This window comes from Euleptes europaea, chromosome 9 (genome assembly GCF_029931775.1).
Source record: "Euleptes europaea isolate rEulEur1 chromosome 9, rEulEur1.hap1, whole genome shotgun sequence".
NCBI classification, from domain to species: domain Eukaryota; kingdom Metazoa; phylum Chordata; class Lepidosauria; order Squamata; family Sphaerodactylidae; genus Euleptes; species Euleptes europaea.
Genome location: NC_079320.1, coordinates 89045779 through 89059899, shown reverse-complemented (window position 1 = coordinate 89059899; position 14121 = coordinate 89045779). Strand labels below are relative to the sequence as shown.

Below are 14121 nucleotides of genomic sequence, written 5' to 3'. Positions count from 1 at the left end.
TTTCCTCAGGCTCTGCCCCAAAAACTTCCTGCTGGTGGTGAACCCTTCTTATTAGTAATGCTTGCAACATACTGACACAGTGCTTTCCTTCTTCTTAGGTAGAAAACATGGTGAGATCACGTTTTCCCCTTAAGGAAATCCTTTCTGCATCAACTTGTGGGCTGAGGAATCCTTACATGCTACCTCAACCCCCCTGAGTGTTGATGAGGATGGGGGGGGATGTCCATTAAGCAAATTCCGTGTCTGAGGCCAGGGAGCTGGGGGCCCCCAGTTGCCTCCACGTGAATGGACTTTGTGGCCTCCACTCCCAGTGGCTGTATATTTCAGGGGGGATTGGTAGAAGGTGGGCCATCTTGGAGGGAAGCTTGCCTGTCATTGCTGATGTTCTCATTATGGAATCTTTGTGAAGCTTCTGAGGACCTTCATAGCTTCCCAGCACACAGTCTGAAGAGCACGAATCTCATGTAAAACAGGAGCCCAGCGGCATCTTAAAAACTAACAACAATTTACTCCCGCATATGGGTTTATGAGTCACAGCATCAGAGGCAGGTGAGCTCTGACTCAGGAAAGCTTCTGCTGGAATAAATGGAGTTAGTCTTAAAGATGCCCCTGGACCCCTACCATGATTTGCTGCCACGGGACTAACACAGCTTACCTATCTGGAATGATTTAATGGAATGTGTAATGAGCTTAATATTGGCCAAAGTCTATCCTTGGCTGTTTCGTGGGCCCGCTTTGCTGAGGAAAACATGTTTTGATGGCACTTAACACACACACAAGAAGGAAAGAAAGCAGACTCTGGCCTAGGGAATTAAAATGAGTAAAAAACTGAATTTGTAGCGTATGAATTCTCTCAATTGCTACAGCTTCTGAAATGAAACAGAACTATCTGATTTTAAAAGACACAAGTAAATTTATTATTTAGTTTTTTAAAGGCTATTTAATCTTATTAATTCAAATATTTAATTCCCACTTTTTCTAAGGTGTTACTTTTAATGAACATAAAAGTTAATTGGATGTGTTTTAATATATTTTTCTCTACAGGGAGACATTGAAGAGCGGATGGATTTTTTGCAAGCTCATAAGAAGTATCATCTGAGTAAAAGATTTGCTCAAAGAGAATACCTCATTCAAATGATTCAGTTACTGGATTCCCAGATGACATCCCTGTGGGACCTTGCGGCAAACCAGATAGCTATGTTCATTAGTAAAGTGGAAAGGTAAATATTTGTTTACTGTGTTGCGGTATTTGGAGAGGCACAGGGGGTGGTTATACTAAGAGGAAAAAATTAAATGTTCAACAAGAGGTTTTAAGTTTTGCTATGGAAAAAACTGGGTTTCTGTGAAGAAGAAGCTAAAAGATGCCAAGCTCTGCTGCCCTCTCTTCTGGCCAGCCGGCCGGTCTCCTGCGTTCTGCAGTGAGAATGCACCTGAGCAGTCCCAGACCGGGGCTCGTTTGCACCCTCTTCTTCCCTCCAGAGCAGACTTGTCTGGTTAGTGCAGATCAGTGTGTGAAGGTCATTTCCCTTCTTCGTGGTCTCTTAAGGTTCTAGGTGCAGACCCTGAGAGGATCCCCGGAACTCAGAGGAGTTTAAAACTCAAAAGATACGTTCAAAACAATTACACAGCTGTTACATATTGCAGAGGTTATCCCATTGTTCCTCTGGGGGCTTTCTTAATGCCTAGTTCAGTTCTGGTGCTGTATCTGTAGAACAGAGTAGAGCTGATCAGCTGTCCACAAGCTAGTTTTCCTCAGGAACACTGGTGTATGTACGTGGCATGTTGAAGAAGAGTGTCCATCAGTTGCTGGCAGAGTCAAATTTTCGCATGAAGTCATACCGAGCCCATAGTTGAGAGAAGGATGATAAAAAGTGTTCAAAAATACTTTAATTGAAAGATTGTAAAAATAAACCCTCAATAGACATTGTCCAGGAAAGGGTGCCCTATAAATCATCATCCTCATCCTCATCCTCATCCTCATCATCCTCATCATGAAAGTTCTTAATGGACAAGAAATTGTTTAAAAGAGAGAAGAAAGACATGGCCAGTTATCACACAGAACGGCAACCTATATAACGAAGGGTAAATGTCATCTATCTTCAAAAGGAAAGAAGTGTCAAGGAAACCAGTAGGGGTTTTTATAATGTTCCGTTATAACAAAGTGAATATTGGGTATCCGCGATACGAACAGCAGGAGAGATGCAAGAAAAAGAGCTCAATTGGATCTTTTTCTCATGCATTACACTTTACAATGTATGGTAAAGTTTAGTATTATAACTCCTCATAAAATATAGCTAATTACAGTGCCATTAGTGGCCATCGTATCAGTCACTGGGGATGAGAGTAGCTCATGCCAAAGCGCATTGCCGGGGGGCATGGCTGGTCAGTATTCTGTGGTCCCTCAGCAGGGAAAAGAAAAAAGGCAAAAAAGACCCAGATTCAAGAAGGTGAGAGCATTGCAGTGGCCCAGGAGTGCATAGCAACATCCACCTGTTATGCTGACAGTGCCCCATGCCAGCCATGTATGCAAACAGCCAACCAACATGAGGCTGCTGACATGTCCTCACCCACGCAGGGATCCCAACAAGGGAAGAGACGAAGGCAAAACAGCACCCTCTACTGGTTGGAGGACTGTGGCTACTACACTCCTTGTAGCTCTGTAAGTAGGGTTTCAGATCCCCCTCTGGCAAATCCCCTCATTTTGGACACATGGGGTGGGACACACCCACTCTGATTTGATCATCCAGATACCTCCACAGCTCAGAAGAAACCTCTCAAGGAAAGACCGTGCCCATCCCCCCAGACGTGGGTTCAGCATGCAGGGTCAGGGCTGGGGGATGTGAGGAGCAACACTTTTCAAGGCAAAGGACTTACAGACACTGGGACACAGCACATTCCCAGAGAGCATTCCTAATCCCCCCATAGCTCACTGTGGAAAAAGAGGGGTTTTAAATACCATCACAGGTATCTTATGATTGTGAACCCCTTTCCCTTGCTAGGGCACAACTGCTGTGCAGGCATTGGAGAACCCTCTCAGTCCCCTCCCAGTGTGATTCCCAGGCTGAGTATAGGGGAGCTGAGTAGGGGGGTGGGCACAGCTCCCTCCCTACCAACCCTAGCTCTGAAACAATGTGAGCAAGAGTGGAATTCTGAATACAGGTCACGTGAATGGAGCCGCCTGCTCTGTTGGTGTAGCAGCACTCCTGTGCCTTTGAAAGCTGTAGTGACAGACCACAGAATCATAACTAGAGCTGCTATGCCCCTGATTGGAGCAACGGGGGTGGTCAAAGGGGGGGTGTTAAGCAGGCTGCAGGATGGTGCTGGAGGCAGGCTGGCAGAAGAGATTTGACAACATGCCGGCTGGAGGCACCCTGGGCACCTACAGGCTCAGTACGAGGTTGGTGGCATTGCACTGTGAATGGGCTCCATGTTGTCTCTACCCCTCTGTCTGGAAAGAACCCAAAGTGACACAGAGGCCCTCGCAAGAGATGGCAAAGTGGTTTAAGTACCTGGTGAGAGTTCTGGATCTGAGAATAGGTGCCACCTATGGGATCTCTCAGGCACCTGTTGACTCAAAGAGGAATGCATGTCCTTGCTTCTCATTCAGAAATGCGTAACTAGAACTGGACATGAGCTGTGGTTAGTGTATAAGTATGTTGAACGCAAAGGATTCAATTGACTAACAAACAGCACAATCCTAAGGAGAGTTTCTCCAGTTTAAGCCCACTGAATGAATGGGCTTAGACTGGAGTAACACTCCTTAGGATTGCAGTCAAAGAGGTCTTGAGTGTTGGGCTTCATTGAGTTACCTGGCTTGCAAGTCTTCATGGGATTTTTCATCCTCCTTGCAGAGGTTGCGGTTTGGCTGAAAATCATTTGGGGGGAGTCCTAAACACAGCTCAAGTTGAGCTGCGCTCTGCTCAACAGACGTTTGCTCGTATTGTAAAGGAAGAGAAGGAGAAACTTCACCAAGAACTTGTTGCCAAAAGACGACGAGAAATGCTACAGAAGGTAATTGAGAATTGGGTGAGAAAATGCAGACACAGGCGAATAAATGTGAGGAGAATCCTAGGTATTTTGTTCATTACGTAGCAGGCAGTGATGGACAAGCTTCTCTACCCACACTCAACTTGCCTGAGTTGCTTTTATGAGGCCTGAACACCCACGCATGGCATTCATTAACTGCCAGGAAGCCTGGGAGATGCAGCTCGCGGGTTCTCCCCTGCTTGATGGGTTGAGCCAGGAAGCTTTGCGAACTCCATTTCCCAGGCTCTCCAGCAGGCACCTTGAACAAGCATCTGGGTGCTTAAGTGGAGGCCCCTGTGGGCTGCTGCCACTCCCTTTTCCTTGCAAGAGATGCCAGCTGCAGGAGGGATGCCTGTAGGGTTGCCAGTCTCCAGGTAATGAAAGGACAAGGACCTATGCTACAACTGTGTAATTACGAAGTGAAACACACAGCATGATGGCTCAATCAAACACAATGTATTAAATACTCTTCTTAACTATATCTACAACAAACACAGACCTACATAACAAGATTATCTATACTATAGTAATCCACTAAGTACATTCACAAATAAATAGCCGGAGCTAGCGTTGTTTTCTGCTTTTTGTACTTTATCCTTGCCAGCCCAGATCGGGACTCTGTGTGTGTGTGTGTGTGTGTGTGGCTGCCTCGGCTGGCTTGCAGTACGGATAAGAGCTCTCAAGGGGCCGGCTCTGGCCCATGAGCCTTATGTTTCATACAAGGATGAAAGCAAGAGAGAGGCATCTGGGTAAAGGGGGGGCCTTGCTGGTTCTGCTATCCACACGCCTGAATTTATTGGCAAACAGTTGAAAGAAAGAAAGAGAAATGGGTCTTGTCGAAGGCTTTCATGGTCAGAGTTCATTGGTTCTTGTAGGTTATCCGGGCTGTGTAACCGTGGTCTTGGTATTTTCTTTCCTGACGTTTCGCCACTGTCCTTCAGTGTTACTCCTCTGAAGATGCCTGCCACAGCTGCGCACGAAATGTCAGGAAAGAAAATACCAAGACGACGGTTACACAGCCCGGATAACCTACAAGAACCAAAGAAATGGGTCTATTGGCATTGGAAGGGAAAGAGATGTACAAATCTGGTGGGCAGTGCGAAGTCTCTGGATTTGCTAGTTCTGGGTTCGGTAGTAGGACCGTATCTCTTTTCTGGTGCTCCAGGCTCCTAGCACCCATCTCGAGTTCTAACGGATGTTACAGCCCATTCCTGAGCTGTTTTGGAAAATAGCACTGGAGATAAAATGTACAAAGGTAACAAAGTTCTTATATTGTGCTTAGTTAACAATCACATACAAAAATAGAGTACATAAACAATAACACTTCACAAATATATACAAAACGTGTTTTGATGCAGTCTCTGTGCAACAGAATAATGCAATCTTCTTGGAATATGCTTGTTGCTAATGTTAATTTGAAAAGTCCATAAGGTTCACACTTAGTTCACTGGTTCCCCGAAGGATACTCCAAAGTGCAGCAGTAAGCTATGCATAGGTTACTGCTGCACTTTGGAGTATCCTTCGGGGAACCAGTGAACTAATTTGATGATGTATTAGATAGAAAAATTGCTTGGAAACATAAACTTGAATGGATTTGGGGCTGAAGAAAAGACCTTGAAACGGCCGTCCCCCATCTACTCCCAATAAGTGAACCTTTGGGATTGTTTAAGTGTGTACCTTATGGACTTTTCAAATTAACATTAGCAACAAGAATATACCAAGAAGATTGCATTATTCTGTTGCACAGAGACTGCATCAAAACACGTTTTGTATATATTTGTGAAGTGTTACTGTTTATGTACTCCACTTTTGTATGTGATTGTTAACTAAGCACAATATAAGAACTTTGTTACCTTTGTACATTTTATCTCCAGTGCTATTTTCCAAACCATATTGGTATAGGCACGGAGGTGCCCCCTCTTTTGGATCATTCCTGAGCTATGGCAGCAGCCACGGCCAAAGCCCTTTGGAGGCTGGCGACAGCCCACACTGGCGCAAGGGCCCACAGTGCTGGCGTCCAAGAGGCGCACACCAGCGTTGGTGGCCCCAGCGCCAGCATGCAGGGCCGGTCTCCGGCCACCGATGCAGCATGCTGCTGGTGTCTGGACGCCGGCAACAGCCGTGGCGACGTCCCAGGAGGCGTTACGGTGTCCCGGGAGGTGTTCCCGGGGTGTTTCGGCGCCGGCCGGGGGGCGGGGCTGCCATTAGGATGCCTCCTGAGCCGTTTTGGCTCGGGAACGCCCCCTTTTTTTGGCCGAGTATTTTAGGTGGCGTATCTCCCGTGCAACCTTATGAGGGTTGCACAGATTTTTGGCGCCGGGTGGAGGTTTCGGCTGTGGAAAGGTTTTCCTTGTGAGTTCAGGCCCTGCCCTCTTCCCACTGCCTTCTTTAAGGGATGGAAAACTCATCTGTTTCTGATGACATTTGTCTGCAGATTGGGGCCTGCTCCTTTTGTTTCCTGCTTACTGCTGCTGTTCTGATTATGCTTAGGGAGGATTCTTCCATTGTGTTAATCCTGTTTTTCTGTGAGGTGCTTTAAGGAGGTGAGCTGCATAAAATTATACAAGCGAATAACGCTTGAAGCTTACAAAACAGCAGCTGAGGGCTGCCGGTGCTTTTGATATAAAAGGCAAAGTGGTGGAAAGGGAACCTCTGGCTCATCTTTCTTTTGGTGGCCTCGCCCCATTCATAGGCCTCCTGTATGAGGAAAGGATGGGAAATGAGTGCTATTGAATGTAAGAAATAAAAAAGGGAGGGCAGCTCTTCTGTTCTGCCGCTGAAGGTTTGGCCCTCTGTGTTGCCTGGGTGGGAAACCATCTCAGAATGAGACACAAGCTTCTTCTCAACCACTGAGGGGAAGTGGAATGAATGAGTGAATGAACTTGTACAAATTATTTGCACTCCTGAAGAAGTATCTCCATGTTATAATCAATATAATGTTTTTTGTTTAATTTTGTTGAATTGATCACAGAAAGAACAACTGGCACAGACGTGTCCTGAGGAAGCTTCCAGAAGCCCTGAAGACATCTGCCATTACCTGGCTCAGTGGCAAAGGCTGCTGGTGGATCACTTCATTGGACTGGAGGAGCTCGCTGAAAAACTTGATAATGAGGGGAAAGAAGAACTCTTCGTGCTCAGGCTTCACCTGGCCGAGAGAGCTAGTGAGGAAATCAGACGGATTCACTACGGACCTGTTGTTGAAGAACTGTTACAGCTCAGCGTGCCAAAACTGTATTTGCACCAAGCGATGGAGGAGCATCAAAGCGAGCTGGCCGAGGCCGTGCGATGGTGGGAAAAAGGAAACCAGGGCACAATTGCGGCTGCTGAAAAATTACTTCAGAGTAAGAGAGAAAAATTGAGCGAAGAACTTCTGCACCAAATTAGGGAACAGAAGAAATTAAGGGACTGGGAACAGTTAGTGCTCTTGTAAGTACCTGCCCTGTCCCTTTTATTGGTTTTCTGTCCCAGGAGGAGAAATTTTAGACATACCTGACAGATGTATGGTCTTAATTTTGGCATTCTTTTTCTGCTGCAATTCTCCTGGGCTCTCTAACTGTACAGAGACTGTTTTCATTTTTAAAAAAGCCTGTTCTGGTTTAGTGTCTTTAGGGTTTGACATTAATGCACATTGTTTGCATAGTTAGCTTCAAGAGTAGTGGATTCAAATGCTGGATCACTTTAGTCCATTCTTAAAAGTCTTGGTTCTGTGAGACCTGGACAGCCACATGGCAGAGAATGTATGCACATCGCTAAGCAATCCATAGTAGTCTCCGTGAGTAATAGTACTACAGCATTAACATAGTGCTTTGATTGGTGATATATATCATCTTATACTGCTTACAACAGCCTGCCAGATAGGTCAGTATTGTTGCAACAATAGGGACAAAAGTATAAGCAAGCAAAACTAGGTTTTATTCTTTGAAATGTAATTTTTCTAGAAAGCTACTGTGCATCGATACAGATATTTCTTCTAAGAATTGTAAGTGATTCTGTTTCTGTGTTTTATCTGGTGTGTGCCAGATACAAGTAGGGTTGCCAGCTCTGGGTTGGAAAATACCTGGAGATTTTGGAGTTAGAGCTTGAGGGTGGGGTTTGGGGAAGGGAGGGCATTTAATGGGGTATAATGCCATAGAGTCCACCTTCCAAAGTAGCCATTTTCTCCAGGTCAACTGGTCTCTTTCGTCTGGAGATCAGTTGTCATAGCAAGTGATCTCCAGCTACCACCTGGAGGTTGGCAACACTAGATACAAGGCCATATGCTAGCTGATTTAAAAGTATTAAGGCCAGTTCATATGTTACAGAGTCAATGTAGCAGAAATGTGGTCCATCAACAGATGCTGTTAACAGACGGTCATAGAGTTCTGTGCTGGGAATTCAATTCCCAGGTATGCAGGGGCATGATTTGGATTGGGACTGTGGTGTGTGGGGCAAATTGTGGCTTCCTGGGGCTCTTTCAGGTCATGAAAACAGTGCAGCGGGGAATGCTAAAGCCCCCTGTCACTGAGTGCTGCAGTCCCAATCTGAATCAGGCCCACGCACACCTGGGAATTGAGCTTCCAGCTCAGAACTCCAGGCACAGGCATGATGCAGAATATTTGTGGTGGCCACATGTGTATTTTGTGGACTATATAACATGTGAATCAGCCCTTAGTTTCAATTGGTCCTATTCTAGAGAAATGTCTCCAGATTTTGAGTCGATCGGTTGGGTTCTGTCTACACATATCAAGTCCTTTATGTGTGTATTTTTTTTAATAACACTTGTGTGGGAAGAACAGATTCTTACAAGACTGCAGTGGATTGTGCTGATCACCAAAGCCTGGAAATCTTGCATAACCACATTCTGTACCACTGAACAAGGACAAGGTTCAGTTCAGTCTGTCCACCTCTTTCTCCTTCACAGGCAAAAAACTGAGAGGGAGTAGAAGAAAGGTATTTGAAGGCAGTATATGGGGGTGGATCCGGCCACCCTCCAAGTAGCCTTCCTACAGCTTAAGTAGCTCTTCATCCAGTGGACGAGGCACTTAATTTAGAGGAAGTCTCCTGGGATTGGAGAAAGGCTTCAAACTTGAGCCAAAATAAAAGGTGGGGTATATATACTGGGGGGAAAAAAGCTTTGCTCAGGAGAGTGATTGGATAGGGGTAAGATCCACCCCATGACCTTTTGTTCTCCCAGTGCCCCATCCTTTGGGGTCAGCAGTAAGGAGAAATGTCATCCTTGCAGAGGAAAGAGCCACCCTCACCGTCTGTCTCCTTTCCTGGTTGCATGCTTGAATGCCCTAACCGCAAGCGAGAAAATGTAAGCCATGATAAAGATGGTCTTGACTGAATGGGCCTCCTGACATTTGGGTGGGAGAAGTAATTGAAATCTATCTAACAAATAGAAATGTTCATCTTGATGATGTTGTGTTGAGTCCAATGTAAACCATTTGGGCTTGGCAACAAAGATTGGTAATGAAAGGCACATTTTTTGCGAATTATTCTGGTGGAAGAATTACATTCGTTGTGAAATCAAGAGCGTCAGGAACCCTACGGGCCCATCAGAATAATCCTCCCCAAACAGCAGTGCAATACCTTCTCATTAAGACCGATCAGGTTGTCACGAAGCATTTCCTAAACAGTCAAGTCCTCTCCAGTTCTTTGTAAGGATGGATGTTCAGGACAGTGAGAACACTCTGAAGAATGTGCTTGTTTCTGTGATGTTTTGACAGGAAACTGTTAGGTTCCTCTCTCTCTTTATCTGAAGAAGAATTACTGAAAATACAGCAAGAGTTCCATGGCTGCTTTTCCCAGATGGATTGCAGTTTGGCTTTACCAAAGATCCGGGCAAGGGTGTTGCTTCAGATTTACCAGTCTGAGTGGAGAGAAGCAGCTCTACGGAAGGTGGATCAGAAGATGCGAGCCCTGGGCGAGCAGGCAAGACTTCCCGCGGAACCACCTTTTGGTTGCCATGAAGCAGATCAATTGCTGTGATAAGTGGCTAAGTTTCTAGATCTTGTATTTCACTAAAAAATACTTTATCTTACTTAACTAGCCACCTCAAGCAATGACACAACTTTGAATTTTCAAAAAATTCCTTTTTATTGTAACAGCTTCAATAATACTAATAAAAAAGTGAAAAACTAAAAAAACTCACCAATATATATGAAAGGTAGATTACATGAAAAAATCTAACAGATTCTAATAAAATAACACAGATCTGAAATACAGTAAAAATTACAATGAAAAAATGCAGCGATAATTCTCAGACAGTATGCAAGCCTGCCAGGCCAAGAATATCCAACCTCTCACAATCTCAAGCCCCTTTATATACTTTTGGTTATGAGAACCAATGAGAATCAACAAGAAATTGTTATGACATTCTTGTCAGATTCCCAGACATCTAAATGTATTAAAAGACAAAACATCCCTTTAACAAACATCTTTTCCAAACTTTGATCTCATATCAGACAGACAGATGTCATAGGAATAACACCCAAACATTTCCTTTCTCAAAATAAATTTCCTTTCTCACACTTTCATCTTCAAGGCTTGTTAACCACAAAAGACAAACAACTTTGTTATTCACATTTGGACTTGAAAGCAATGAAAACCACAAAAACAGATAAACTTGTTTTCCACTGCTTGGTACTTATCAGTAACCTTGACAAACTATACAATGTCGGACCTTGTTTTGTGGTTTCTGTCTCACAAACAACTTGTTTTTCTCAAGTGTCTGTCTCTATTTGCAGGTTCTATTTGCAGGCTTAAATGTTAACTTGGATTTTAGATCAATGCTTTGGCTGTCAATCATCCATACTATTGACCATAAAGATATTGACAACCGCAACAGCCTGCTGTAGGTTCAGGCCCTCTTCATCTGTTCCCCTTTTCATATTCTTAAGAATCCAGGATGGCCTGAATATCCTTTCTCCAGTCCCTGAACTGAAGAACTGAGGATGCAAAAGCTGTCCTGCAACTAGAATCATAGAATGATAGAAACATAGAGTTGGAAGAGACCACCAGGGACATCTCGTTCAACCCTCTGCACAACGCAGGAAATGCACAACTGCCTCCCCTTTACACCCCCAGTGAGCCTTGTTCCATGCCCAAAAGATGGCAACAAAATCTAACATTTCTGTACCTGATCTAACCTTTCTGGTCGGAGTAAAAAATTTTTTAGCAAGTTTAGAGATGTGGACAGATGAGATGGGCAAAGCCGGCCCATGTAAGAAGCGGTCTTATCCCGAGTCAGACCACTGGTACACCTGGCTCTACACTGTCTACTCTGACTTGAAGCAGCTCTCCAGGATCTCTAGTTGAGGAAGGTCTTTTCCAACACAAGCTACCAGTGTGGTGTTGTGGTGTTTATTTGAAGCTAAATATACCAAACAGGTTAACTGTCCCCATGAGTTGCTGTTTGCTTTGTGGGTAGAAGCAGAGAGGTCCCCATTCACAGGCCATCCCTGTGCCACCCCGATCTAGATTGGTCTCGCCTGCAGCCTGGTTGCTGGGCAGGCTGCTAGAAGGACAAGATACATTCAGCGTCCAAACTTTAGGCTGGGGAAAAAACCTCCTACTTTTATACCATCCGGATGGAACTATCCTAGCATAATGTTGTAATTGTATCTAGTGAGAAGGATTGAAAAAAATGCCTGTCCTTCAAGAACATTCTGTTTGAATGCAGGTCAGGTATTTGTCTCTAACTATATTTCTATTTGATTTTGAGGAAATGTGTGTTAAAGTAATAATGTCTGTAACTCTGATTTGTCTAATGAGAACTGAATTCAATATATGGATCCTTTTTTTTTCTTTCAGCAAGAGCCTGAAGTCAGAAGAAAAACAAGGAACAAAAATAAGATAGATGTTCTAAAGAAATCTTTAGAGAAAAAGATTCACATCTACAAAGAATCTATTACAAACCAATATGAGAACCAGGTAATGATGATCAATTGCTGTGCTCGTTGGGACTAAAGAATATCATTTTTACAGTAGTTGCCTGTAAATAAAAGGAAAGTGAGCTTAACAGAAGGTCTGGCACAATCCTCAGTGTCCCTTAGTGGGGGCTCTTCATCAAAGACTGCCACCCTGTGCTGAGGGTGGAGATCATGAACCTAGTGCCCAAAGAAAGGCGTGAAGCTGGTAGCATGGGCAGTGCAGGGATTTTGGATCTGAGAAGAACGTAAGCATGGACAAGACAAAGGACATGCACCTGTAATTCTAGTGAACATCCTGATGATCTGATATAACACAAGATCGGACCATAAATGTCTGCATAGTGCAGATAATATTTGGCTGTGACCCCCAGAGGTCTCTGGGCAGAGTAGAGAAGGTGTGCCTCGTGCTGGTAGAAAGTGCTGTCAAGTCACACTCAACTTGTGGCGACCCCGTAGGGTTTTGAAGGCAAGAGACGTTCAGAGGCTGCTTGCTATTGCCTGCCCCTCCATAGAAACCCTGTATTTCATTAGTGGTCTATTCTGCGTGGTGTAGTGGTTGAGAGTGGTGGACTCTAATCTGGACAACCGAGTTTGATTCCCCACTCCTCCAAATGAACGGCAGACTCTAATCTGGTGAACCGAGTTGGTTTTCCCACCCCTCCACATGAAGCCAGCTGGGTGACCTTGGGCTAGTTACAGTTCTCTCTGAACTCTCTCAGCCCCACCTACCCCACAAGGTGTCTGTTGTGGGGAGAGGAAGGGAAGGCAATTGTAAGCTGGTTTGATTCTCCTTAAAAGGCAGAGAAAGTCAGCATATAGAAACCAACTCTTCTTCTTTCTTTCGTCTTCTTATTCTACCACCACCACCAATAACCAGGGCCGATCCTGCTTAGCTTCTGAGAACTGATGAGATTGGGCTGGCCCGTTACAGTGGAGCTTGCTTCTACAGTAGCGCAAGGATCTTCTGCAATCTGTCCACTTCTGTAGTTCTCCCTGTGCTTGCGTGGAGTTTTGTGCGTCCTGGCACACTTCAGGACAGACACTGGAATAATAGCACATGGAGAGCCAGTGTGGTGTAGTGGTTAAGAGCGGTAGTTTGGAGCAGTAGAGTCTGATCTGGACAACCGGGTTTGATTCCCCACTCGTCCACAAGAGTGGCGGAGGCTAATCTGGTGAGCTGGATTTGTTTTACCACTCCTACACACGAAGCCAACTGGGTGACCTTGGGCAAGTCACGCTCTCTCAGCCTCACCCACCTCACAGGGTGTCTGTTGTGGGGAGGGGAAGGGAAGGTGATTGTAAGCCGGTTTGAGTCTCCCTTAAGACAGTGTTAGAGAAAGTCGGAATATAAAAACCAACTCTTCTTCTGCTCAGTCTTTTTTTTAGGAACATCATTGAATCTACTGGCATGTCTGCTTTTTGACTGTCTTTGCTTTTAGTTGACTAATCATAGCAAAAGTGAGTTTATATTTGGAAGATTAGAGGAGTAGAAACTTAATGAGGAAAATTATCCCTCTGCTTGTTGCCAGTTCACATGCATGTAAAGTAAACTTTTATCATTTAGGAACAAATGGTTTCTTGCATATCTTTTCATTTACGAATTACTTGCCCATCTTTTTGTTGTTGTTGTTTTTAACTTACCATCATGGTCCCAAAGCTTTTTTTAAACAAAAAAGTGAAACCAGAAGCGTACTGAAAATGGCCCTCCCTCAGTAATTAATGCCCCCCCCCAGCAACACAGGATGTATCTGTCGCGAGGCGCCTTGTGCCCTACCGCCGGGAGGGTCTCTGGCTTGGAGGATGTTGAGGCTGAGACAATCTCTTCTGCCTCAGACCAGTCCGAGGGGGAGTCAGAGCTCGACTCTCCCTCGGGCGTCGCCAGGTTGCCGCAGGACACACCTTGCGGGCAGCCTCTGGCTTCTCTCCTCCCCGGCATTCAGACTTCTCTGGCCTTATATATCCTCCAGGCCAGAGAAGTCTCTCCCAAGCCCCGCCCCCCCCAGCCCGCCCCCCGGAAGTCCATATAAGGACTGGGAGGCGTCGTCTTCCAGCCTTGAGGTGCCGGGCGAGGGATACCCCTATTCCCCGCCCGAGCTCGCCCACACACCAGCTGGGGCCCGGGGAGACCGGCTAACCGGGACGCCCCCCTCGCGCTGCCTCCAGGGCCCCCTCCTCCCTCGGG

General features: G+C 45.3%; 1 protein-coding gene across 1 annotated transcript in view; it reads left to right on the top strand.

Annotated features, from left to right (window-relative positions):
• EVC2 (EvC ciliary complex subunit 2) overlaps positions 1-14121 on the top strand; it is a 53266-nt gene that overhangs the window by 24633 nt on the left and 14512 nt on the right. Inside the window, exons 10-14 of the mRNA XM_056855513.1 lie at positions 1045-1220; positions 3852-4011; positions 6998-7452; positions 9735-9939; positions 11821-11940. Of these exons, the coding sequence (XP_056711491.1) occupies positions 1045-1220; positions 3852-4011; positions 6998-7452; positions 9735-9939; positions 11821-11940 (1116 nt within the window). The remainder of the gene's footprint in view (positions 1-1044; positions 1221-3851; positions 4012-6997; positions 7453-9734; positions 9940-11820; positions 11941-14121) is intronic.